At 40.3% G+C, this 24,212-nt stretch overlaps 1 protein-coding gene across 4 annotated transcripts in view; it reads left to right on the top strand.

The window, feature by feature from the left end:
- LOC133649627 (cell adhesion molecule DSCAML1-like) overlaps positions 1-24,212 on the top strand; it is a 91,471-nt gene that overhangs the window by 11,925 nt on the left and 55,334 nt on the right. For all 4 annotated transcript variants that reach the window (XM_062046252.1, XM_062046249.1, XM_062046250.1 and 1 more), the window contains exons 2-3: positions 3,099-3,419; positions 13,700-13,846. In XM_062046252.1, the coding sequence (XP_061902236.1) occupies positions 3,099-3,419; positions 13,700-13,846 (468 nt within the window). The remainder of the gene's footprint in view (positions 1-3,098; positions 3,420-13,699; positions 13,847-24,212) is intronic.

Below are 24,212 nucleotides of genomic sequence, written 5' to 3'. Positions count from 1 at the left end.
ATATAAAATAACAGTGACAGATATATAAAATAAAAGCCCTAAGTGTTTGCAGGACCCAAAATAAACAGAAAGACATTTTAACATGTAAACATTCCCAAATATGCATCATCTTTAATAAAAATAAAGATAGTTTCAAGTTGAAATATTGGTCCGGTTGTCGCGCCACTAATACTGGCTAAACGGCTAATGCTACGTGTGCTGGCAGCAATAACAAGCCTTGCAGACTCTGCTCGCATTTACATGCTTTCTGTATAATCACTTGGATGGTACTTTTTTAAAGGATTAAACAAATGTGTTCTGTTGTTGTTCGTGTTGTACACACAGCACACACAACCGATGTTCAGTTCGCTATTTTCTACACAATAACCTCATCTTCGGAAGATAACTCCAAAATCACGCATGTCATTTTTTTTACTGCTGTCATCTGCGTGTTTAGCTCCAAGTTGGCTCATTCTGTTTACTTCTGCTGTAAACTGCAACCGGAAGTGGAGAGAGAAAATGCCGCGGCCCCCGGCTCCATGGTGTTGTAGTTTCCACTAGTTTCCAGGGCTCACCGCGTGGAGGTCGACAACTTGAGCCCCATGGTCCCCCCCTGGCGGGCCACCACCCCGCCCGGCCTTCACCGCCTGGTACGCCAGCTATGATTGGCTGTTGTCACGGACATTTCCACCATGTTTGATCGAGTTAATCATCGTGGTGATTTTGGTTCCAATAACCGTGATATGACATTTTCATATTGTTACATATGTAACAATCTGGTGTTTGTCTGGACTCCGAGATGCCGAAATGTCAGGCAAGTGCAGAAAACAAGGACTTTTTTTTTTTTTTTTAGAAAAAAAACAGGCAACAAAAAAAAACTAAGATTTTCAGGCAGTAGGCACAAATACTTGTCTAAAGCACAAAGCAAGCAAAGAAAAATGATCCAGCCCCGTCCTCTTAGCAACCAGGGACACAGGTGTGTCCTGATTTGCAATCAGGGACAGGTGAGGGAGCCAATGCTTAGACCTGAGCAGTGGTAGCAAAGGTAGGAAAACAGGAAGTGGAACGAAATATAAGAGCGCTAGACAGGAAATAATACAAAATACCAGAAACTAATAATAACTGTCATGGAGGTCAAGAGAACATCCCTATACACAATGCGGAAACTAAAATGAACAAGGACTTCTGCACACAGTACATGGAGAACGTCTCGCATGCAACATTGTCATCCTGCACTCAATGTGATTGTTACAAGGTGCACTTTGACCTTCACTGACACCTGCTGTTCAAGTAAGGTCAACTTAATGACAGCTCACTGACATAATCTAGGAATAATAATGTAATTGTGAACTCTCACTGAATAGGCACCCAAGATGCTGTGTTACCTTTCTAAGTCATTTCAGCATTGTATAATGTGTAGGTTTGCACTTTGCAGATATGTGAGAGTGAGACACTGTGGCCCAATGTGCATGTTAGGAACTATAAGTACCTAAATTTAGAATTTTCACCAAGCTACTGTTTTCTTTCATGTTGCTGCCGTATTGTTTAGTTGGGGTTTTTTTGTATGGTTTTTGGCACAGTCGATGCCAGCGCCATTATGACAACAGAATGTCCCCTTGGATTGTGTATGCGTGTGTATAGCATGTTACACGTCTGTGGTGAGTGCATGCTTGCGTCACCTGCTTTTGACAGTGGTGGGAGTTTGCTCCGATGCCGCTTCTCTTCCACAGCCCGCTCCATCAGTCCCTAATGTGCCCCCCCCACCCTCCTTGTGCCCAGACCCCCAGAGCATATAATCTACTGTCAGAACCCTGCCCTCCCCCAAGCTCTCAGGGTGACCCCCACACTCCTCCACTTTAGTCCTGTCCCCCCATTGGGAGATTATAGATATTGCAATCTTTAATATGGGCTTTATGCTCAGGGGCCATTATCAGTAATCTGCAGTGGGGAGGGAGTCTGACCTGGATTTTTCAGCCCACCACTGGACTGCCAGACACATTTCATATACCATCTGTAACATTCTGCACAGCATTATCAGTCTCAAGCTTAGGGACACTCTCACTTCTTATGTATACTTCTCACTTAAAACGTTTAACCCCAGATAGAAAAAGTTGGACATCTTTGTGCTCCCCAGTGAGAGTTTCATACCAGCAGTATTGAAGATATATAAGCTTCACTTGTGTTGAGCAGGTGTTTAACCCATTTTGTTATAGTACATCCATTTTTAGCTTCCGTGGATTTATTTGGGTTAAATCATAACCGAGCGGACATTTTTACTGCAACTACCTTCAACTTTTATGTTCCTCACATTAATCTCACACAGACAGACTTTTATGTATCCAGAATAGATGAAAGTGTCTGGTATAAAAACACTGTTAGACTATATTAACTGTAGTATACTGTGAGAATGAAGTGATTATATTATTATATACAAAACAAGCAGTATATAGCGGTTATGTCAGCAATGGATTGTCTGTCAACAATGAGGATTACTCGGGGGGAAGCTCGACCAACCAAAATAACCGATTCATTTGAATTATGTAAACCTTTTTAAAAATATATATTAGTGTATCCTTCAAATTAAAGGATGAATACATGTCAGGACAATCAGCGTCCATGCTCTTACTTTTCTTGTCTAATCTTGACTATGATGACCCCAAATTACCAAAGCCACCCCTTCCACCCTTTCCTGTCTTCCCTCTCGTTCTCTTTTCTCTGTATGTGTTTAATCTGTGAGCCAATGAGGAGTATTCCTGTGTATCTGTCCTTGTGTGTGTCCGTGCGTGTGTGTGTTAAATATGTAAGGAGATTAAAAAGATTTAAATCTCTGCGTCTGGCATAGAAATTCCAATCACATAACCTATCATCAGTGTTCTCTCTCTTCCTCTTTGTTTGTGTACGTGTACAACTGTACGGAGGATGCAGGCTCCTCCCCCAGCGATCCACCTAAACCACCACAGGCTTTAGCCCAAATCCCTGGGTTTTTTGCGTCACATGACCGATGTGTGCAGCTGGACATTTGACATATATTTGTTATGATTATTTTTGCAATACATTTGAAGGACAGCCACACTCTTAGTGACCTCGGCCTGATGTTGTGTTGTGTTTGCCCCTTGCAGTACACAGTGAGGATGTGGGCTCTACCAGGCTGTACTTTGTGAACGCCTCCCTGCAGAGGGTAACCTACTCCAGCTCGGTGGGGGTGTCCCTACCCTGTCCAGCAGGGGGCACCCCCAGTGCCATTCTACGCTGGTACCTGGCCACCGGCGACGACATCTATGACGTGCCACACATCCGCCACGTGTATGCCAATGGCACCCTGCAACTGTACCCCTTCTCGCCCTCCGCCTACAACAGCTACATCCACGACAACGACTACTTCTGCACTGCCGAGAACCAGGCTGGCAAAATCCGCAGCCCCAACATCCGCATCAAAGCTGGTGAGTTGTGGGGGATGAGTCATATTACAAAGTAAGACAGAAGATCTGCAAAACAACTCAAAGGTCAAAATGAGACTGCATGATGAGGAATGGAGCAGACGTGATTGGCAGCTGAAAAAAGGCCAACCCGCACTGAGGATCGCCCGCCCTAAAATAGCTCGTCTGAACCTGAACAGCAATTGACCTGGAAGACTCATATTTGACTGAACTGCGGCACATTATACAGTTATAACCTCTTTAACTCCATCTGCACTGCTGAGTGGCACCTTGCTGTCTAAGGCATAAAAGCACATAACACAACACAGCCCGCAGCACATAACATAAAAAGTAGCACCTCGAGTGTGCTTTTTCGATGATTCACATCAGACGTGGAAAAAAAAGTGTCACAACAGATCTGAGTGTACTAGCAAAAAATAACTGTTTTGTTTTTGGTGTTTGTGGGAGAGATTTATTGCCGGTAACAGTTTGAATCAATGAGGAGAGATACTGTAGGAAGTTGTCTATTTTTGGAAAATCTGACCAGAAGATGTTTCTATTACCTCCATTTCTGTTTTCCCTCTCCGCCCATGTTCTGCAAACTGTCCTCCTGTGTCAGACTAAATATAGCCACAACACACTTCTTTAATTATCTCTCATTAACAACCCTAATTGGTGCTTTTCATTGATTAGACTGTGTGATGCTGCTCTAATAAGCCAGACCTCATCTCCTGCAAAATAGTGCATTTGGGGGTTTTGAGACCTCCAGTTGGAGAACAAGCTGAGATACATGAGACTGAAATTACTAAACAAATAGTAGCCTTAGATCACCGCCAGATTAAATCTGGATGATACAGTGGTTGCACTTTGTCTGTTCTCTGCGGTTCATTCAGTCCAGTCGGTACCCCCCCTTTCCCCCGTGCCGTCAACATCTGCTTTCATATTCTGCCTCCCAACACCGACCTGAACTAATACTCATATTCATTCTAATACTAATACTAGCGCCAAGTTGCGGATTTGAGCCAGGACCCTGAGCTGCATGCCAGCCGGGTGCTGCCTTCATTCCCACATGACCCAAAAGCCTGGCGGCAGGAGAGGAGGGATTAGCGTGAACCTAACATCCTGTAGCCAGCGGCCTCTGTTGGGGCCTGGCGTCTCTTGGAGTGTTTGCAAATGTTGATGAGGTTTTAGTTTTGGGTTCAGACCACTAGGGCACTTTGGCCTACACAGCTGCATGAATCTGCAAAAAATGTGAATCTCCATATTCTTGCTTTGAATTGAGATCACCATTCTCACACACATATGCATGCATACAGAAACAGGCTTTCATTTAAAAAAAATTTTTTTTAAAGAAAACACACAATTTTTATTATTGTTAAAACTGTCAGTTTCTTAATAATGTCTAAGTAATTTCAAGAAACTTCCAGTTATTTTTATTTATGGAAATTCCTGCAAGAACAGTTAACGGGGGACGTTTTTAAAAATGGAAACAAATAAAATAACAAAACAATCTCAAATTCGAAAAATGGTACGCTGGCTCACTCCACAATAGAGTACAGTCGTCTCTCATTTATCGCATTTAATTTAGACCAGACATGACACCGTAAACTAAGGGTGTCAAACTCATTTTAGTTCATGGGCCTCATGGGGGAAAATCTATTCCCACGTGAGCCGGACGGGTAAAATCATGGCATAATAATTTAAGAATATAACTACGACAACTTCAGATTGTTTTCTTTGTTTTACTTTGGCCCAAGATAGAACAAGCACATTCTGAAAATGTACATGCCACAAATACTGTAATCCTCTTGACAAAAATTGGTGTGGTTTCAGAAACATCAGAACGGACATAAAGAATTTAGACTTAATCTCAGTGTATCTATAAAGCAATTAAACTTTAAGTCACAGCCCATCTAAGATTAAACAAGAAAACAAAATAAAGCATAAATACAAACTCTTCTATGTATCAACTACCTCATTTGTCATTTCCACGTATTATTCCTGTGCTAACTCAACAAACCATACAAACTGAAGTAGAAACTATTCAAGAGAGTTGTGTTACTACCTGCCTTCTAGGCATCACTGTGTATTGATGGAAAAATAAAAGCCGTGCAATGTGTGAACAATTTCAACAAGTCAAAAATAAAAGCTTAAAAGACTGACAGTGTTGCAGTAAACCACACACTGTTCACTTTCTTTAAATTTGCACAGAAGGCAATTTTCACAGAACCATATCAATGTGCAGTGTCTCATGCAGCATTTTAAGTGGGGTTACCAATTTTGATTATACTCCTGTTTGTTTTACATTGGGTCGAGGGGGAGGAGTCGCAGCCCCACTTAACCGCGTACCTCTTGCTTAGTGTACTTTCTCGGCCCTGTAAAAACTATTTGCTTGCCTAACAGAATTGATATCGCGACACCCAGTGAACACATTTAGAACAGCAGTTTCAGTAATTTCAAAATGCAGTTCAATTTTACACTTAGCAAACTCCTCTTGCGGGCCGGATTGAACCTGCTGGCGGGCCTGATCCGGCCCACGGACCGCATGTTTGACATCACTGCCGTACACAAATTTCCGGGAAGTAGGATTATAGGTAAAAACAAATATTTTCATAGTTAAAGCGTAGAAAAACAGTTTACAACCTTCTGAATATTTTTTTTTAACATTATTAGAGCCCTCTATATATGAAATGATTTATTTATACAAACAGTACAAAAGGTCACATTGGTAAAATACATAGATACAAGAAATGAGTAATGAGAAATACGTAATAAGAAATAAGTGCAAAAAGGTCTTATGCAAGGTTCTCACCTCAAGCACTAAATTAACAAACACAATTAAACATAGTATATAAAAAATAAGACAACAGCAAGTAGTCTACCTTGTGTGGATTGAGTGTATGTGTGTGTGTGTGCGCGATTGTGCGTGCGTGTGTGAGTGTGCGTGTGAGGAAGCATAGGGCTACATTATACAGTTGGAACAAATGGAGAATGTTGATTCATCAGGCTGGCCCTTAATCTATGTTTAAAGTTACTGAGTGAAGATGAGGAGTTTGCAATACATAAGTTCCATAGGTTTCATAGGTTACTCAGTGGCCTAGTGGTTAGAGTGTCCGTCCTGAGATCGGTAGGTTGTGAGTTCAAACCCCGGCCAAGTCATACCAAAGACTATAAAAATGGGACCCATTACCTCCCTGCTTGGCACTCAGCATCAAGGGTTGGAATTGGGGGTTAAATCACTAAAAATGATTCCCGGGCGCGGCACCACTGCTGCCCACTACTCCCCTCACCTTCCAGGGGGTGAACAAGGGGATGGGTCAAATGCAGAGGACAAATTTCACCACGCCTAGTGTGTGTGTGACAATCATTGGTACTTTAACTTTAACTTTTAACAGAGATTCCAAAGTAAATGACCTCTGTGTTTAATGGAAAACTGGCTAAGAGTGGCCAAAAATAGGACGGAGATTATCAGTTTGTCTGGTATTATGATCATGGACTTGCGAATTGGTTTTAAAATAATCTTTGAAAGGTGTAGGAAGCGTATTAGAGAGGCAAGTACATTTATAGATAAAAGAAGAGGACTGAACTGTGTTGATATCATAAATAGATAGTACCGTATTTTTCGTATTATAAATCGCTCCGGAGTATACCTCGCACCGGCCGAAAATGCATAATAAAGAAGGAAAAAAACATATATAAGTCGCACTGGAGTATAAGTCGCATTTTTGGGGGAAATTTATTTGATACAATCCAACACCAAGAATAAACATTTGAAAGGCAACTTAAAATAAATAAAAAATAGTGAACAACAGACTGAATAAGTGTACGTTATATGACGCATAAATAACCAACTGAGAACGTGCCTGGTATGTTAACGTAACATATTATGGTAAGAGTCATTCAAATTACTATAACATATAGAACATGCTATAAGTTTACCAAACAATCTGTCACTCCTGATTGATAAATCCGATGAAATCTTCTTCCTCGTTGTCGCTCCTGGTATGCGCCGCTAGCGTCCTTTCTTTCTGCTGCTCGGTCGCCGTTCTCTGCTGCATATTTCACTACGTCCAGTTTGTAATCTGCAGTATATGATTTCCTTTTCGGTGCCATTGTTGTTCAGCCCTCGTCAGTTTTTATAAGTTACCGCCAATGTAGAAATTATCCATTTTAATAGCTACGGCAGTAGCATATAGCAGTTAGCATCCCATGACCCACAATGCACTTCTGCCATGACCCTCCCCCGCCGAATTCTTATTGGTTGACGTGTGTGTGACGATTGCTGACATTTTGCTTCGTCTCTTCCGTGAATTAGATAACAAATATTATTTGATATTTTATGGTAATGTGTGAATAATTTCACACATAAATCACTCCGGAGTATATGTCGCACCCACGGCCAAACTATGAAAAAAACTGCGATTTATAATCCGAAAAATACGGTATATTTAGTTTCCTAAACAGAGGAGCAAATGGAGCCAAATAGTTAGAGGAGGTAGCTATTCTTACAAATGTGTTATGCATAATGAGTAATTTGTGTAAATTTGATGGATATGTACTAGCCCAGATAATATTGCAATAGATAAGATATGGATACATTAAACTGTAATAAAGAGTTAAGAGGCATGCCTGATGAACCAAACCCCTGATTCTTTTGATGATACCATGAGATCTTGACACTTTGTTGGTTACTGAACCTACAGTCGTGGTCAAAAGTTTGCATTCACTTGTGAAGGACATCATGTCATGGCTGTCTTGAGTTTCCAATCATTTCTACAACTCTTATTTTTTTGTGATAGAGTGATTGGAGCACATACTTGTTTGTCACAAGAAACATTCATAAAGTTTGGTTCTTTTATGAATTTATTATGGGTCTACTGAAAATGTGACCAAATCTGTTGGGTCAAAAGTATACATACAGCAACATACATTATACATTTTGGTGATGTAGAAAAGTTACGATCAAATCAAATTAGCTTCATGGCATGGCCTCTTTACTTCATGTGAGTGATTATGATTGACGACACTTGTTCACTTCTCTGAGCCCATTTAAATAGGACTCATGTGATGCAGTCATTAGACTCGGTTACAAACGCAACAATGGGAAAGTCAAAAGAACCCAGATCTGAAAAAACGAATCATTGACTTGAACAAGTCAGGAAAGTCACTTGGAGCCATTTCAAAGCAGCTTAAGGTCCCAAGAGCAACTGTGCAGACAATTGTTTGTTAGTATAAAGTGCATGGCACAGTTTTGTCACTGCCACGATCAGGAAAAAAACGCAAGCTATCACCTGCTGCTGAGAGAAAATTGGTCAGGATGATCAACCGTGAACCACCAAAAAGCAGGTCTGCAATGAATTATAAGCTGCTGGAACACGGGTGTCAATGTCCACAGTTAAGCGTGTTTTGCATCGCCATGGACTGAGAGGCTACCATGCAAGAAGGAAGCCCTTGCTCCAAAAGCGAAACTTTAAGGCTCGTCGAAAAAGATAAGACCTTCTGGAGGAAAGTTCTGTGGTCAGATGAAACAAAAATTGAACTGTTTGGCCACAATACCCAGCAATATGTTTGGAGGCGAAAAGGTGAGTCCTTTAATCCCAGGAACACCAAGCCTACCGTCAAGCATGGTGGTGGTAGTATTATGCTCTGGGCCTGTTTTGCTGCCAATGGAACTGGTGCTTTACAGAGAGTAAATGGGACAATGAAAAAGGAGGATTACCTCCAAATTCTTCAGGACAACCTAAAATCATCAGCCCTGAGGTTGGGTCTTGGGCGCAGTTGGGTGTTCCAACAAGACAATGACCCCAAACACACGTCAAAAGTGGTAAAGGTATGGCTAAATTAGGCTAGAATTAAGGTTTTAGAATGGCCCTCCCAAAGTCCTGACTTAAACCCCATTGAGAACATGTGGACAATGCTGAAGAAACAAGTCCATGTCTGAAAACCAACACATTTAGCTGAACTGCACCGATTTTGTCAAGAGGAGTGGTCAGAAATTTAACCAGAAGCCTGCCAGAAGCTTGTGGAATGCTACCAAAAGCGCCTTATTGCAGTGAAACTTGCCAAGGAACATGTAACTAAATATTAACATTGCTGTATGTATACTTTTGACCCAGCAGATTTAGTCACATTTTCAGTAGACCCATAATAAATTCATAAATTAACCAAACTTCATGAATGCTTTTTGTGACCAATCACTCTATCATAAAATAAGAGTTGTAGAAATGATTGGAAACTCAAGACAGCCATGACATTATGTTCTTTACAAGTGTATGTAAACTTTTGATCGCAACTTTAAATATGCACATACACACACACACACATATATATATATATATATATATATATATATATATATATATATATATATATATATATATATATATATATATATATATATATATATATATATACACACACACACACACACATACACATACATGCACAGTACAGTCCGTCTCGCGTCTTGCCTTTTACTATCGCTCACGTCAAAGGCTCACCACTGTGGATACATGTTATTGATTAGGCAGGCATTAAAGATGAAGTCCATCAAAAAGTTGTTCTGCTAAGAGTTCATCAATTTTAAATTGTCACGGTGAAGAGTATCACCAAGATAGCCGCCTGTTGTTTTTAGCAGTGTAAACCTTGAAAGGGAAGTCCCGCCACAACATCGTCACAATGGAATTAATATAAAATAAGACAATACTGCACTGTAATACATATAATATATCATTTAACACTTAGTTTAGGCCAAAACATGGAGAATATGCTTTAAAAAAGGTTGTTTTTTTAATTTGCAATGTTGTAGTAGTAGTGTAGTAGTAGAGTGCGATGTAGAGAGGGACGACTGAACATTCATGCATGTAATATAGACACGTATTAAAGAAAAGTAAATTAATTAATGCTATCGCTTCTCCCGTGAGCTAATGAATTATAGCCGGAGCGCCTCGCTGGCCAGGGGTGTGATCTAGTGGATTGAGGGAGTGACAAAGGAAGTGTGGCGTGAGTGCTTGTGTAAAATGACACCATTAAAAAACAAACAACGTTGCTATATAGAAATTAGATTGCAAGTTGTTATTATTTTTGTGCAGCCCTAGCTGTACCACCTATTTTGAATTTCAATTACCGTACATCATGAACATATCCCTTTCTGTGATCGTCAAGAAGGAAACGACAGTTCCTTAGCAACCTTCAGACACATCCAAGATCATGGGACTTTACTAATGAGCTCATTGTCATTCAACACTTTGTTAAAAACTACATCACCTGCAAAAAAAGGAGCCTCAAAGACTCAAATATACTTAAACAAATCTGTTGCCCTTACAAAGTTTGGGACAACATGATTGCATCCCATTGCTTTAAAAACAATTCCTTAATTGTCTTGTCTAATGGCGGCCTGCTTAATTAATGTAAAGAGCAGGCAGGGATTAGACCCGTTCAAACAAAGTTCAAGAGCAGCTACATCATGTCTAGTAAATACAGCATATGCAGAGTGCAGTGGTGATTGATGAATAAACGGTGTTTATTGTGGGGCGGCAAAGCTCGGTTGGTAGAGCGGCCGTGCCAGCAACTTGAGGGTTCCGGGTTTGAGCCCCCACTTACGCCATCCTTGTCACTGCAAACAAAAATATATTTTCACAAACATTTTCATAGATTATATCCTTGGGCAAGATACTTTTCCCACCTGCTCCCAGTTCCACCCACATTGGTTTAAATGTATCTTCGATAATGGGTTTCACTATGTAAAGCGCTTTGAGTGATGAGAGAAAAGCGCTATATAAATATTATTCACTTCACATCTAAAGTACCATCTTGGTGTATTATGAAGTGAAATTTGCCAGCAGTCGGAGTCTTCTCACTCAGGGGTCGGCAACCCAAAATGTTGAAAGAGCCATATTGGACCAAAAAAACAAAAATCTAATCTGTCTGGAGCCGGAAAAAAATTAAAGCTTTATATTTAAGCCTTATAATTAAGACGACCCATGTTGAAGCGGTATGGTCTACCTCCTCTGCCAGCTGGTCCTCCTGCAATGTGCGCTTACAAGTAATGTGCGAATCGATACTAAAAAATCAATACGGTCCATACCATATCCGTATGCTATAATATCGATTCTCAAATCAAAATATCCATACTTTTTATACTCTAGGTATTTGAGATAATGTATCACCAACAGAAACACAGTGTAAAGTAACTTAAACTGAAACATGAGTGGTGGGAACTACTTTTTCTTCCGCCTAGGTAAGTACGTAATGCGCAAGCATGAAAACTGACAATCAGAATGAGTCACTCAGTATTATAAAACATGTGTATCTTTACTTTTATTGGAGACACTACATACAGAGTTGAATTTGAATAAGACAACATTCAAAATAACGCCATTATTTTTTTTCCCCTCTGTTTTTTTTTTAGCGTTTGAAGATAATTCCCCAAGAGCAGCAACACTTGAAATACACTATTTTTTCAAATTTACCAGACACATTAGGTATATTTATACAAAGTATCGGTATCGGATTGGTATTGCCAATACTAGCCTGAATTTTACTCGGTATAGGATCGGAAAGAAAATCTGTGATATCGCACATCACTAGTGGGACGATCCCAGGTGCCGAGAGGTCGCCATTTCAGGGCCACTTTCTCCTGGCTTCTCCCGTGCAGCTAGAACAACGGGAGAAACTTCCGCCAAGGCCGACAAAGCGGCCTTTACGCCGCTCGCGATGGTCGCACCGGACTTGCAAATTTTCCCGCGCTTTCCTTTCCGCTGCAGACGACGACATCATTTGGACAGTGTTTCCTTTTAGTAAAGTACAAAAATTAAATTTTTAAGATTGTGAATATTATTTTATTTTTAGTAAAGTTTCTTATTGTTTGAAGTGCGGCATTAACAGTTTTTGTTTTGTATTATTATTGTTATGATCCAGTGCCGGATCATAGTTTATTTTGATTCACTTGTTGTTTAAGTTCTGTTTCAGCACCCCTGTTTTGTGTTTTCTTGGTTGTCATGGGTGCTGATTATGTTCACCTGCCTCTGGTTAGTGTTCGGAACACTCACCTGTTCCCGAGCACTAATTAGAGAGCTATTTAGTCCTGCCTTTGCCCGTCACTCAGTCTGGTGCTTTTGTTTGCTCAAATGCAACTGTCACGTTGTTTCCTTGTGGTTTTTTGTACGCTAAGTCCTGTCTTAGTACTTCCTGGTGAGCTATTCCGTTAGCTTCCCGTGTGCAGTCGGCACGCTCTCCTTGCGTTTACTTGTTTTGTTCGATTTTGTATGATTTATGCAAAATAAATTATTGTCTTACCTGCACGCTGTCTCCGGAGTTCCGTCTGCAATCTCAGAAGAACAATCCGCGCATCATCATGCCTCCTCGTCCACGTTACAATTATGACTCTTTACTGAACACACTACTTTTGTCCACTTGGATTTGTCTGTTTACATATTTCACCGGGAAGCCAAGTGTATTAGAACAGGAGATTTTAATGATGGAACAGGGTGTCTATGATCTTTTTCTTTGAAACTGGCGCTAGCCATGATTATCGCTGGACAAAGGCTGTCTTTGTCTGCCAAGAACTCTGCTTGCCTCACGTTTTCAACCGCTTTTAGGCACACTACTACCTGTGCTTGTGAAGGTGTGCAGCATCGAATGGACACTTCTTGTCCTTTTCTTTAAACGTGTACCGTGTGGAAATTCTGTACACAGTTGTATCAAACCTAAGGCTCCGTACTGATAAATCCAAATACGCACACATGCATGGTTACACTACAGCTGACAAAATACAAGATAAAAAGACAGGATTTTAGGGAAAACAATACTAAAAAACAGTGAAATTACGTGCCAATGCAGCTAGTTAATTTTACTTGATCAGATATCCTAAATTAAGATTTGTATACCGGTATCTAGAAATTATCAAGACTTTTAAGTTATGTAGAAATAAGATACTATATTCTAAAAACAAGCATTTTTCAACTTGCAATTCTTAAATTAAGCATCCTCGGGATGTTGAAAAATGTTTAAACAAGATTTTCTATGTCAGGAAAACCAAAATCTCTTATTTGAATCAATATTTTCTCAGTTTTCACATTTTAAAACTAGAATGGACAAAATATAATTATTCATGCTAAAATTAAGACTTTGATGTAAATACTGACTAAAATAGGTAAATAGCTCTTACAACAAAGGAACTTTCTAGAAATACAATTTTAATTCTTGGCAAGTAGCAAATAATTTGCATTTTACACTCACACTAAGTAGTGTTTTTTGCTAATTGTGAAAGTATTTTTAGTTAAGTATGGTATGTCTGTGTGTAGTTTTCAGGGAGCCCTACACCGTGCGGGTGGCGGACCAGCGCTCGATGCGGGGCAACGTAGCTGTGTTCAAGTGCCTCATCCCCACAGCTGTGCAGGAGTATGTCAGCGTTGTGTCCTGGGAGAGAGACACTGTCTCCATCGTCCCAGGTAAGACATATCAAATGATGGATGTGTGGCATGCCATATAAAGGAATTGGGATTGTCTTAATCTAGTTTGTGTGTGAAAATGGTTGCTGTGTTTGACCAAATTATTCACTTGTTCTGTCCTTCTGTCTGCTCACTGTTCTGGATCACTGATCTGGCCTTCCTTCTCCTTTTAGCTCACCCTCCCTCCCTTACTCATCCTCGGTTTTGCCCTCCTTTGGGCAGACTATTCCATTTCTGAGATATCTCTCTGTTTATAGTACATATGTTACAAATGTCAAATCCTGACATTAACTGTAATTGACATCACATTGCGACCCACGGATGTCTTCATCAGGTCTTATAGGTCTACATTGGTGTACTTAAAGGCCTACTGAAATGAATTTTTTTTATTTAAACGGGGATAGCAGATCTATTCTATGTGTCATACTTGATCATTTCGCGATATTGCCATATTTTTGCTGAAAGGATTTAGTATAGAACAACGACGATAAAGATTGCAACTTTTGGCATCTGATAAAAAAAAGGCTTGCACCTACCGGAAGTAGCGTGACGTAGTCAGTTGAACATATACGCAAAGTTCCCTATTGTTTACAATGATGGCCGCATGAAGTGAGAGAGATTCGGACCGAGAAAGCGACAATTTCCCCATTAATTTGAGCGAGGATGAAAGATTTGTGGATGAGTAAAGTGCAAGTGAAGGACTAGTGGGGAGTTGAAGCTATTCAGATAGGGAAGATGCTGTGAGAGCCGAGGGTGACCTGATATTCAGCTGGGAATGACTACAACAGTAAATAAACACAAGACATACATATACTCTATTAGCCACAACACAACCAGGCTTATATTTAATATGCCACAAATTAATCCTGCATAAAAACACCTGCGTGTTTGTTATGCTAGCTCCTAGCTCCTCTGCTAGCTCCTAGCTCCATAGAACACGCCAATACAATTCAAACACCTGATCAACACACACAATCACTCAGCCCAAAAGACAGTTTACCTAACCCAAGGTTCATAAAGCTTATATATTTTTAAAAAGTTACGTACGTGACGCGCACATACGGTCAAGTTATCGAATGTTTAGCAGCCAAGGCTGCATACTCACGGTACCTGATATTCAGCTGGGAATGACTACAACAGTAAATAAACACAAGACATATATATACTCTATTAGCCACAACACAACCAGGCTTATATTTAATATGCCACAAATTAATCCTGCATAATAACACCTGCGTGTTTGTTATGCTAGCTCCTAGCTCCTCTGCTAGCTCCTAGCTCCATAGAACACGCCAATACAATTCAAACACCTGATCAACACACACAATCACTCAGCCCAAAAGACCGTTCACCTAACCCAAGGTTCATAAAGCTTATATATTTTTAAAAAGTTACGTACGTGTTATGCTAGCTCCTAGCTCCTCTGCTAGCTCCTAGCTCCATAGAACACGCCAATACAATTCAAACACATGATCAACACACACAATCACTCAGCCCAAAAGACCGTTCACCTAACCCAAGGTTCATAAAGCTTATATATTTTAAAAAAGTTACGTACATACGCAAAAAAAAGCCAAAGCTGCATACTCACAGTAGCACGTCTGCGTCTTTGTCATCCAAATCAAAGTAATCCTGGTAAGAGTCTGTGTTGTCCCAGTTCTCTACAGGCGTCTGTGTATCCAAATCAAAAGTCCTCCTGGTTAGAGTCTCTGTTATCCGAGTTCTTCCATCTTGACTGCATCTTTCGGGAATGTAAACAAAGAAGCGCCGGCTGTGTACTGTTGTGGCTGACTACGTTCGAAAAATACGTCCATTTCGCACCGACAACTTTCTTCTTTGCTTGCTTGGCTTCCTTCTCCATAATGCAATGAACATGATTGAAACAGATTCACGAACACAGATGTCCAGAATACTGTGGAATTATGAAATGAAAACAGAGCTTTTTCGTATCGGCTTCAATGTGGAAGGCATACCCGTGTTCGCCGGGCTACGTCACGCGCATACGTCATCCGCAGAGGCGTTTCGAACCGGAAGTTTAGCGGCAAATTTAAAATGTCACTTTATAAGTTAACCCGGCCGTATTGGCATGTGTTATAATGTTAAGATTTCATCATTGATATATAAACTATCAGACTGCGTGGTCGGTAGTAGTGGGTTTCAGTAGGCCTTTAAAGACAGTAGATGTCAATAGCAAAGTGTTCCCACATTTATCTTAATTAACCTAATTTGTGTGTGTGCACATAGAGGTGTCAACTTAGTATTATGTCTTTTGTACTCTCATTGTGTGCGTTTTATTACGTGGTCACTGCTGTATGTGTGTGCTGTAGCTCTTGAAAAATATTGGAGATATATGAGGGAAGGATAGGGAAAATGAAGCAAGGAGGGTAGTAGGGCAAGAATGGCCTCAGGTTCTGGCAGATGGTGTTTTATATCTTATGTATGCAAAACAGTCAGACATTGTATCACACATACACAGGCATCAAGGTTGCAATCATTTATTCTGTGGCACTGCAGCAATGTTTACACATTCCATAAAAATGTTTAGGATTTTTTTTTTCTATCAACCTGTAGCCTGAGATGTTCGGTTGAATTTATTAAATTGACGTCACACAGTTCTCGATCACAAATACTTCAGGTTCATAAATGCAAGACTTTGTTGAGTTTATCTATGCTTTCCGTGTGTAGGTCGTTGCTGGGTATGCCGTCACAAGGCCGATGTGTGTAATTATGGATATATAGGTCACTCGATGAGCAGTGAGTGTGAAGATCAGATGCTGGACATGATGATCTGCTCACTGAACTCTGCATTCGTCTCGGTACGAACAGTAGATTGCTCGATGCTACAAGCCCTGACAGTGAAGTCTGCATTAACCTTGACCCTCTTTATCCTTGTGTGCCAGTCAAATCATTACATTTATGCAGCAAGTCACCTGTCAGCAAGAAAACAACACTGCAATGACCTTGCTGCATGGCCCTACATAATAAGCAAACTAATAAGAAACATTTTTTAAATTGAAAAACAAATTTTTGGTTGTATCTGTGTTGAAATACAATGACATTGGTACATTGCTCCATGAGCCAGATGTTCTGGATGGGTGTAATAATGATCTGAAGCTTTAAATAGATTTTGTGACCAATAACTCGCTATGCGTAATTGAGTAGATGGTCTCTTGGTTTGCGTGTGTATTTTCTCTTGCTGTCACACTCAAAAAAGGAGCTATAAGTGCACACATGTACAAGAATCCCAGGTGGATATTATTTACATCTGTATTCATTGCTGTCGTTTTTAAAATGATGGCCAAGATCCAAGGTAGCTTTGTACAACGAATGCCTAGTTTGGCTGTGCTGTAGCACGCTGTTAACCATCACTTTGCAACACATTAAAGGACCAATAGTGTCCAGTTGAACACAATTTCACTTGGAAGTTGTATTTTTTGCCCTTGTAAATTAATTTGGCAGTAATTTCCCAGAGTATCAATTAGTTTTTGAGTAATGGGTAGATAATTAACTGTACTTGGAACACCCCCTTTCCATCACCAGACTCGATATGTATGACGTCATCTACAGAACTGAAGCCCATTTCCCAGCATAAACAGCGTGGATAAAGGCTCGTAAAATTCATCACTTAATTGCAAGTTCCTGTTCTATGATTACTTCAAAACTGATATGGTTAACATTATGAGCAAAAAATATATAAAATATAATGTATTATTGAATTTGTTTAAACAAACATGACTTGTTTGCAAGACAGATCTGATTCGAGTTCTGAGTCCGATATTTTACTTTGGATTCTTCCGAAGAAGAAGATGAAGAAGGCCATAATCAGCCCACAATCACAGACTTCCACCTGAGGGCTGGGCCGATAAAACAATAACAGCATATATTCGATTATATACTGTATATATATATATATATATATATGTATATATATATATATATATATATATATATATATATATATATATATATATATATATATATATATATATATATATATATATGTATGTATGTATGTATGTATGTATGTATGTATGTGTGTGTGTGTTTGTGTGTATATATATATATGTGTGTGTGTGTGTGTGGGTGTGTGTGTGTGTGTGTGTGTGTGTGTGTGTGTGTGTGTGTGTGTGTGTGTGTGTGTGTGTGTGTGTGTAAAAATGTGCGTGTGTATATATATATATGTGTGTGTGTGTGAGTGTGTATATGATGGATTATCAATCAATCATCAATCAATGTTTATTTATATAGCCCTAAATCACAAGTGTCTCAAAGGGCTGTACAAGCCACAACGACATCCTCGGTACAGAGCCCACATACGGGCAAGGAAAAACTCACCCCAGTGGGACGTCGGTGAATGACTATGAGAAACCTTGGAGAGGACCGCATATGTGGGTAACCCCCCCCCTCTAGGGGAGACCGAAAGCAATGGATGTCGAGTGGGTCTGACATAACATTGTGAAAGTCCAGTCCACAGTGGATCCAACACATCAGCGGGGGCCCAGTCCACAGCGGGGCCAACAGGAAACCATCCCGAGCGGAGACGGGTCAGCAGCGCAGAGATGTCCCCAACCGATGCACGGGCTAGTGGTCCACCCGGGGTCCCTGGCCACCGGACCTATGCAACTCCCCCTCGCAAGGGACAGGGGAGAAGAGGAGAGAAAAAAAGAAACGGCAGATCAACTGGTCTAAAAAAAGGGGGGTCTATTTAAAGGCTAGATTATACAAATGAGTTTTAAGATGGGACTTAAATGCTTCTACTGAGGTAGCATCTCTAACTGTTACCGGGAGGGCATTCCAGAGTACTGGAGCCCGAATAGAAAACGCTCTATAGCCCGCAGACTTTTTTTTGGCTCTGGGAATCACTAATAAGCCGGAGTTCTTTGAACGCAGATTTCTTGTCGGGACATATGGTACAATACAATCGGCGAGATAGGCTGGAGCTAAACCGTGTAGTATTTTATACGTAAGTAGTAAAACCTTAAAGTCGCATCGTAAGTGCACAGGAAGCCAGTGCAGGTGAGCCAGTATAGGCGTAATATGATCAAACTTTCTTGTTTTTGTCAAAAGCCTTGCAGCCGCATTTTGTACCAACTGTAATCTTTTAATGCTACACATAGGGAGACCCGAAAATAATACGTTACAGTAATCGAGACGAGACGTAACGAACGCATGAATAATGATCTCAGCGTCGCTAGTGGACAAGATGGAACAAATTTTAGCGATATTACGGAGATGAAAGAAGGCCGTTTTAGTGACACTCTTAATGTGTGACTCAAACGAGAGAGTTGGGTCGAAGATAATACCCAGATTCTTTACCGAGTCGCCTTGTGTAATTGTTTGGTTGTCAAATGTTAAGGTGGTATTATTAAATAGATGTTGGTGTCTAGCAGGACCGATAATCAGCATTTCCGTTTTCTTAGCGTTGAGTTGCAAAAAGTTAGCGGACATCCATTGTTTAATTTCATTAAGACACGCCTCCAGCTGACTACAATCCGGCGTGTTGGTCAGCTTTAGGGGCATGTAGAGTTGAGTGTCATCAGCATAACAGTGAAAGCTAACACCGTACTTGCGTATGATGTCACCCAGCGGCAGCATGTAAATACTAAAAAGTGCAGGGCCAAGAACCGAACCCTGGGGAACTCCGCACGTTACCTTGACATAGTCCGAGGTCACATTGTTATGGGAGACGCACTGCATCCTGTCAGTAAGATAAGAGTTAAACCAAGACAAGGCTAAGTCTGACATACCAATACGTGTTTTGATACGCTCTAATAAAATATTATGATCGACGGTATCGAAAGCGGCGCTAAGATCAAGAAGCAGCAACATAGATGACGCATCAGAATCCATCGTTAGCAATAGATCATTAGTCATTTTTGCGAGGGCTGTCTCCGTAGAGTGATTTGCCCTGAAACCGGATTGAAAAGGTTCACAGAGATTGTTAGTCACTAAGTGTTCATTTAGCTGCTGTGCAACAATTTTTTCGAGAATTTTGGAAATAAACGGAAGGTGGGAGACCGGTCGGTAGTTTACCATGAGGTCAGGATCGAGGTTAGGTCTTTTGAGCAGAGGATGAATAACCGCTTTTTTGAATGCTAGGGGAACAGTGCCGGAGGAAAGGGATAAGTTTATAATATTTAACACTGATGGACCTAATAATACAAACAGTTCCTTGATAAGTTTCCCAGGAAGTGGGTCAAGTAAACATGTTGTTTGTTTTATCCCACTTACACGCTGTAATAATTCCTCTAATGTTATTTCATCAAAAATAGAGAGACTATTTTGGAGGGCAGTGTCCGTCGTATATACAGTCGTATTTGTGTTAATAGAACCCAGTTGTAGCTGGGATGCGTTGTCTTTAATCTCCTTTCTAATGAGTTCAATTTTCTTATTAAAGAAATTCATAAAATCATCTGCCGAGTGGGTGGAGCTACTGGGAGGAGTCCCTTGTTGGGTTAGCGATGCTACTGTACTAAACAGAAATTTAGGATCGTTTTTGTTGAGGGGGATGAGATTTGAGTAGTATTTAGCTTTAGCTAAGGTAAGCATGCGTTTATTAGTTATTAAACTATCACTCCATGCTTGATGGAAAACCTCAAGTTTAGTCGCGCGCCATTTGCGTTCCAGTTTTCTACATGATAATTTATGAGCTCTAATTTCTTCTGTAAACCGTGGGGTGCGCCTTTTAGGGGCCCTTTTTTGCTTTAGCGGTGCTATGCTATCAATAATTTCGCGCAAGGCATCGTCAAAGTTGTTAGTGAGGTTATCAATAGAGCCGACATAATTTGGGAATGGTGCCATTACCGAAGGCAGTAGGTCAGCAAGAGTCATCGTTGTGGCAGCATTAATGTTGCGGCCGCTATAGCAGTTATTATTATTATTAGCTTGTTGACAATGAGTCAAAACTTCAAATTTTATAAGGTAATGATCGGACATTACTTTAGTATATGGAAGTATCATAACTTTGGAGGTGGTGACACCCCTGACAAGCACTAGATCTATTGTATTACCGTTGCGATGCGTGGGTTCATGTATTATTTGTGTAAGACCACAGCTATCAATTATGGTTTGGAGCGCCACGCACTGAGGGTCCGATGGGGTATTCATATGGATATTAAAGTCCCCCATTATGATTATATTGTCGGCGTGCGTCACTAGATCAGCAACGAACTCTGAGAATTCACTGATAAAGTCCGAATAGGGCCCAGGGGGGTGGTAGATAACAGCCAGGTCGAGAGGTAGCGGTGTGACAGACCTCATAGTAAGCACCTCAAACGATTTATATTTATTATTTAGGTTAGGGGTAAGGTTGAAATTGTCATTGTATATTAGTGCGACACCCCCTCCCCTTTTAAGAGGACGGGCAACATGCGCATTCGTATAGTTAGGAGGAGATGCCTCATTGAGCGCAAAAAATTCGTCTGGTTTGAGCCAGGTTTCGCTAAGACCAATGACGTTAAGATTGTTGTCTCTAATGACCTCATTAACTAATAACGCCTTGGGAGACAATGATCTTATGTTTAAAAAGCCCATATTATAGGTATTGGGCTGTTTTGACGAGTTTTTGTTAAGATTATCCGTAGTGGCAATATTAACAATGTTGCGTTTATTATGCGTAGTGCACTTTAAATAGTTTCGACCATATCTAGGAATTGATATGATATGATGATATGATATGATATGATGATATGATATTAAATTTGTTTTTGTCCTCAAAATTTGATGGACAATATCCCATAATAACAATGTGAAAAGTAAATGTACAAAGACATCCTGGATGAAAACCAACGCTTCCCATCCAGCCTGATGGAGCTTGAGAGGTGCTGCAAGGAGGAATGGGCAAAACTGCCCAAAGATAGGTGTGCCAAGCTGGTGGCCTCGTATTCAAAATGACTTGAGGCTGTAATTGCTGCCAAAGGTGCATCAACAAAGTATTGAGCAAAGGCTGTGAATACTTAAAGGCCTACTGAAACCCACTACTACCGACCACGCAGTCTGATAGTTTATATATCAATGATGAAATCTTAACATTGCAACACATGCCAATAGGGATGATACTCGAAACCGGTTTTCCCGGTTGTTTGATAAGAAAATAACCGAGTCCTCGGACTCGAATCCCTTTTTGAGAACCGGTACCCGTTATCGAGACCAATATAGTAAAGGAAAAGAGTTGATTCTTTATTCGAATCCCGTCCCGACCAGAAATGCTCCGTGGGACATCACAAGAAATGACGTCACATAGCTCAGTCATTAGGCGCAGATAGCGAAAGCAGGAAAACAATGGACGGGAAAAAGCGCTCCAAGGTGTAATAAAGTTCAAAACAAAAGCTATAATCCATCCAATAACGTTACTGAGAGATTTTAGCAGCGTAAAACACATGACGAACACATTTATAGACCAACCGGAAACATAGCAACCAGGCTAGCAACGCACCTCCTTTACGGCAGCTGTCGCAACGTTCTTAAAACAACTGCAGCACATACATATATATACAACATATCTCCCTTTTTTAACTTTTGTTTTTCTTTCCTTGTAAACAAAACAAAATCACACTGTAGATGTGTTGTTTGTCTAATTATAAATAATGCAGACGAGGCGTGTTGGCTGAGTTCTTGACGTTTACTTTCACAGCGTGGCAACATGCAACACTTTTCGGGGCTACCGCGCATGCTCGTAACTCCCGTTGCATGCTGGGTAGTGTAGTTGTTATATTCTCTAGCTCATAACATTTTCCCCCCTATAAAGAAATAATGTTAACTCAATAAAGTGTATTTCTTTTTTTAGCTTTAACTTTTCATTTTTTAGCATTGTAACCACATTTGCAAATAACTTTTCTCTTCATCGAATTTTCTTTCAATAAAGAAATAAAGTGCAAAAATGTCAAAGCATCATAACAAACAGTTATGTCAAATAGCAGCAGAAGTGCTTTTTTTGGAGAGCTGTATTATTTTCAGTTTTATTATTTATACACCTATAGTGATCACAGAGACAGGTTGTTTTTGTGTTACTGTATATATTTTTTTCTCTAAAAAATCCTACTTAATATACTTTGGGTAACAACAGTCAATATTTATTTATTTTATTTTATTTTTTTAGGTGGGTAACAGTAAATATTTATTTATTTATTAGATTTTATTTTTTTATTATATAATAAAAGTGAGCTTTTGTTAAACCAAATATTGTGTGTTTTTTTCCATATACAACAACCTATCTGGACTCGATAAGAGAATCGATAAGGAATCGGTTCGATAAGAGGATTCGATAATAGGCTCGAACTCGATAATTCCTTATCAAACATCATCCCTACATGCCAATACGGCCGGGTTAACTTATAAAGTGCAATTTTAAATTTCTCGCTAAACTTCCGGTTGAAAACGCCTTTGGATGATGACGTATGCGCGTGACATAGCCAGTGAAACAGGAGTATCGTTAGCCCATTGAAGCCAATACAAAATAGCTCTGTTTTCATTTCATAATTCCACAGTATTCTGGACATCTGTGTTGGTGAATCTTTTGCAATTTGTTTAATGAACAATGGAGACTGCAAAGAAGAAAGTTGTAGGTGGGATCGGTGTATTAGCGGCTGGCTGTAGCAACACAACAAGGAGGACTTACTTGGATAGCAGCCGACGCTAGCCGCCAACCGCATCTGTGATCGGGTGAAGTCCTTCGTCGCGCCGTCGATCGCTGGAACGCAGGTGAGCACCGGTGTTGATGAGCAGACGAGGGCTGGCTGGCGTAGGTGGAGCGCTAATGTTTTTATCATAGCTCTGTGAGGTCCGGTTGCTAAGTTGCTAAGTTAGCTTCAGCGTCGTTAGCAACAGCATTGTTAAGCTTTGCCAGGCTGAGAATTATTAACCGTGTAGTTAATCTTCTGTCTATCCTTCCAGTCAGGGATTTATTTATTTTGTTTCTATCTGCATTTGAGCCAGATGCTATCACGTTAGCTCAGTAGCTAATGAGCTTCGCCGATGTATTGTCGTGGAGATAAAAGTCACTGTGAATGTCCATTTCGCGTTCTCGACTCTCATTTTCAAGAGAATATATAGTATCCGAGGTGGTTTAAAATACAAATCAGTGATCCACAATAGAAAAAGGAGAGAGTGTGGAATCCAATGAGCCAGCTTGTACCTAAGTTACGGTCAGAGCGAAAAAAGATATGTCTTGCACCGCATTCTAGTCCGTCACTCTAACGTTCCTCATCCACGAATCTTTCATCTTCGCTCAAATTAATGGGGTATCCGTCGCTTTCTCGGTCCGAATCGCTCTAGATGCGTTGAAAACAATAGGAAAATATGAGGATGCGAACAACTGACTACGTCACGATACTTCCGGTAGGGGCAAGGCTTTTTTTTATCAGAGACC

Source organism: Entelurus aequoreus, linkage group LG05 (assembly GCF_033978785.1).
Source record: "Entelurus aequoreus isolate RoL-2023_Sb linkage group LG05, RoL_Eaeq_v1.1, whole genome shotgun sequence".
Taxonomy (NCBI): domain Eukaryota; kingdom Metazoa; phylum Chordata; class Actinopteri; order Syngnathiformes; family Syngnathidae; genus Entelurus; species Entelurus aequoreus.
Note: the sequence above shows the minus strand (reverse complement) of the source record. Positions and strands in the feature narration are given on the sequence as shown.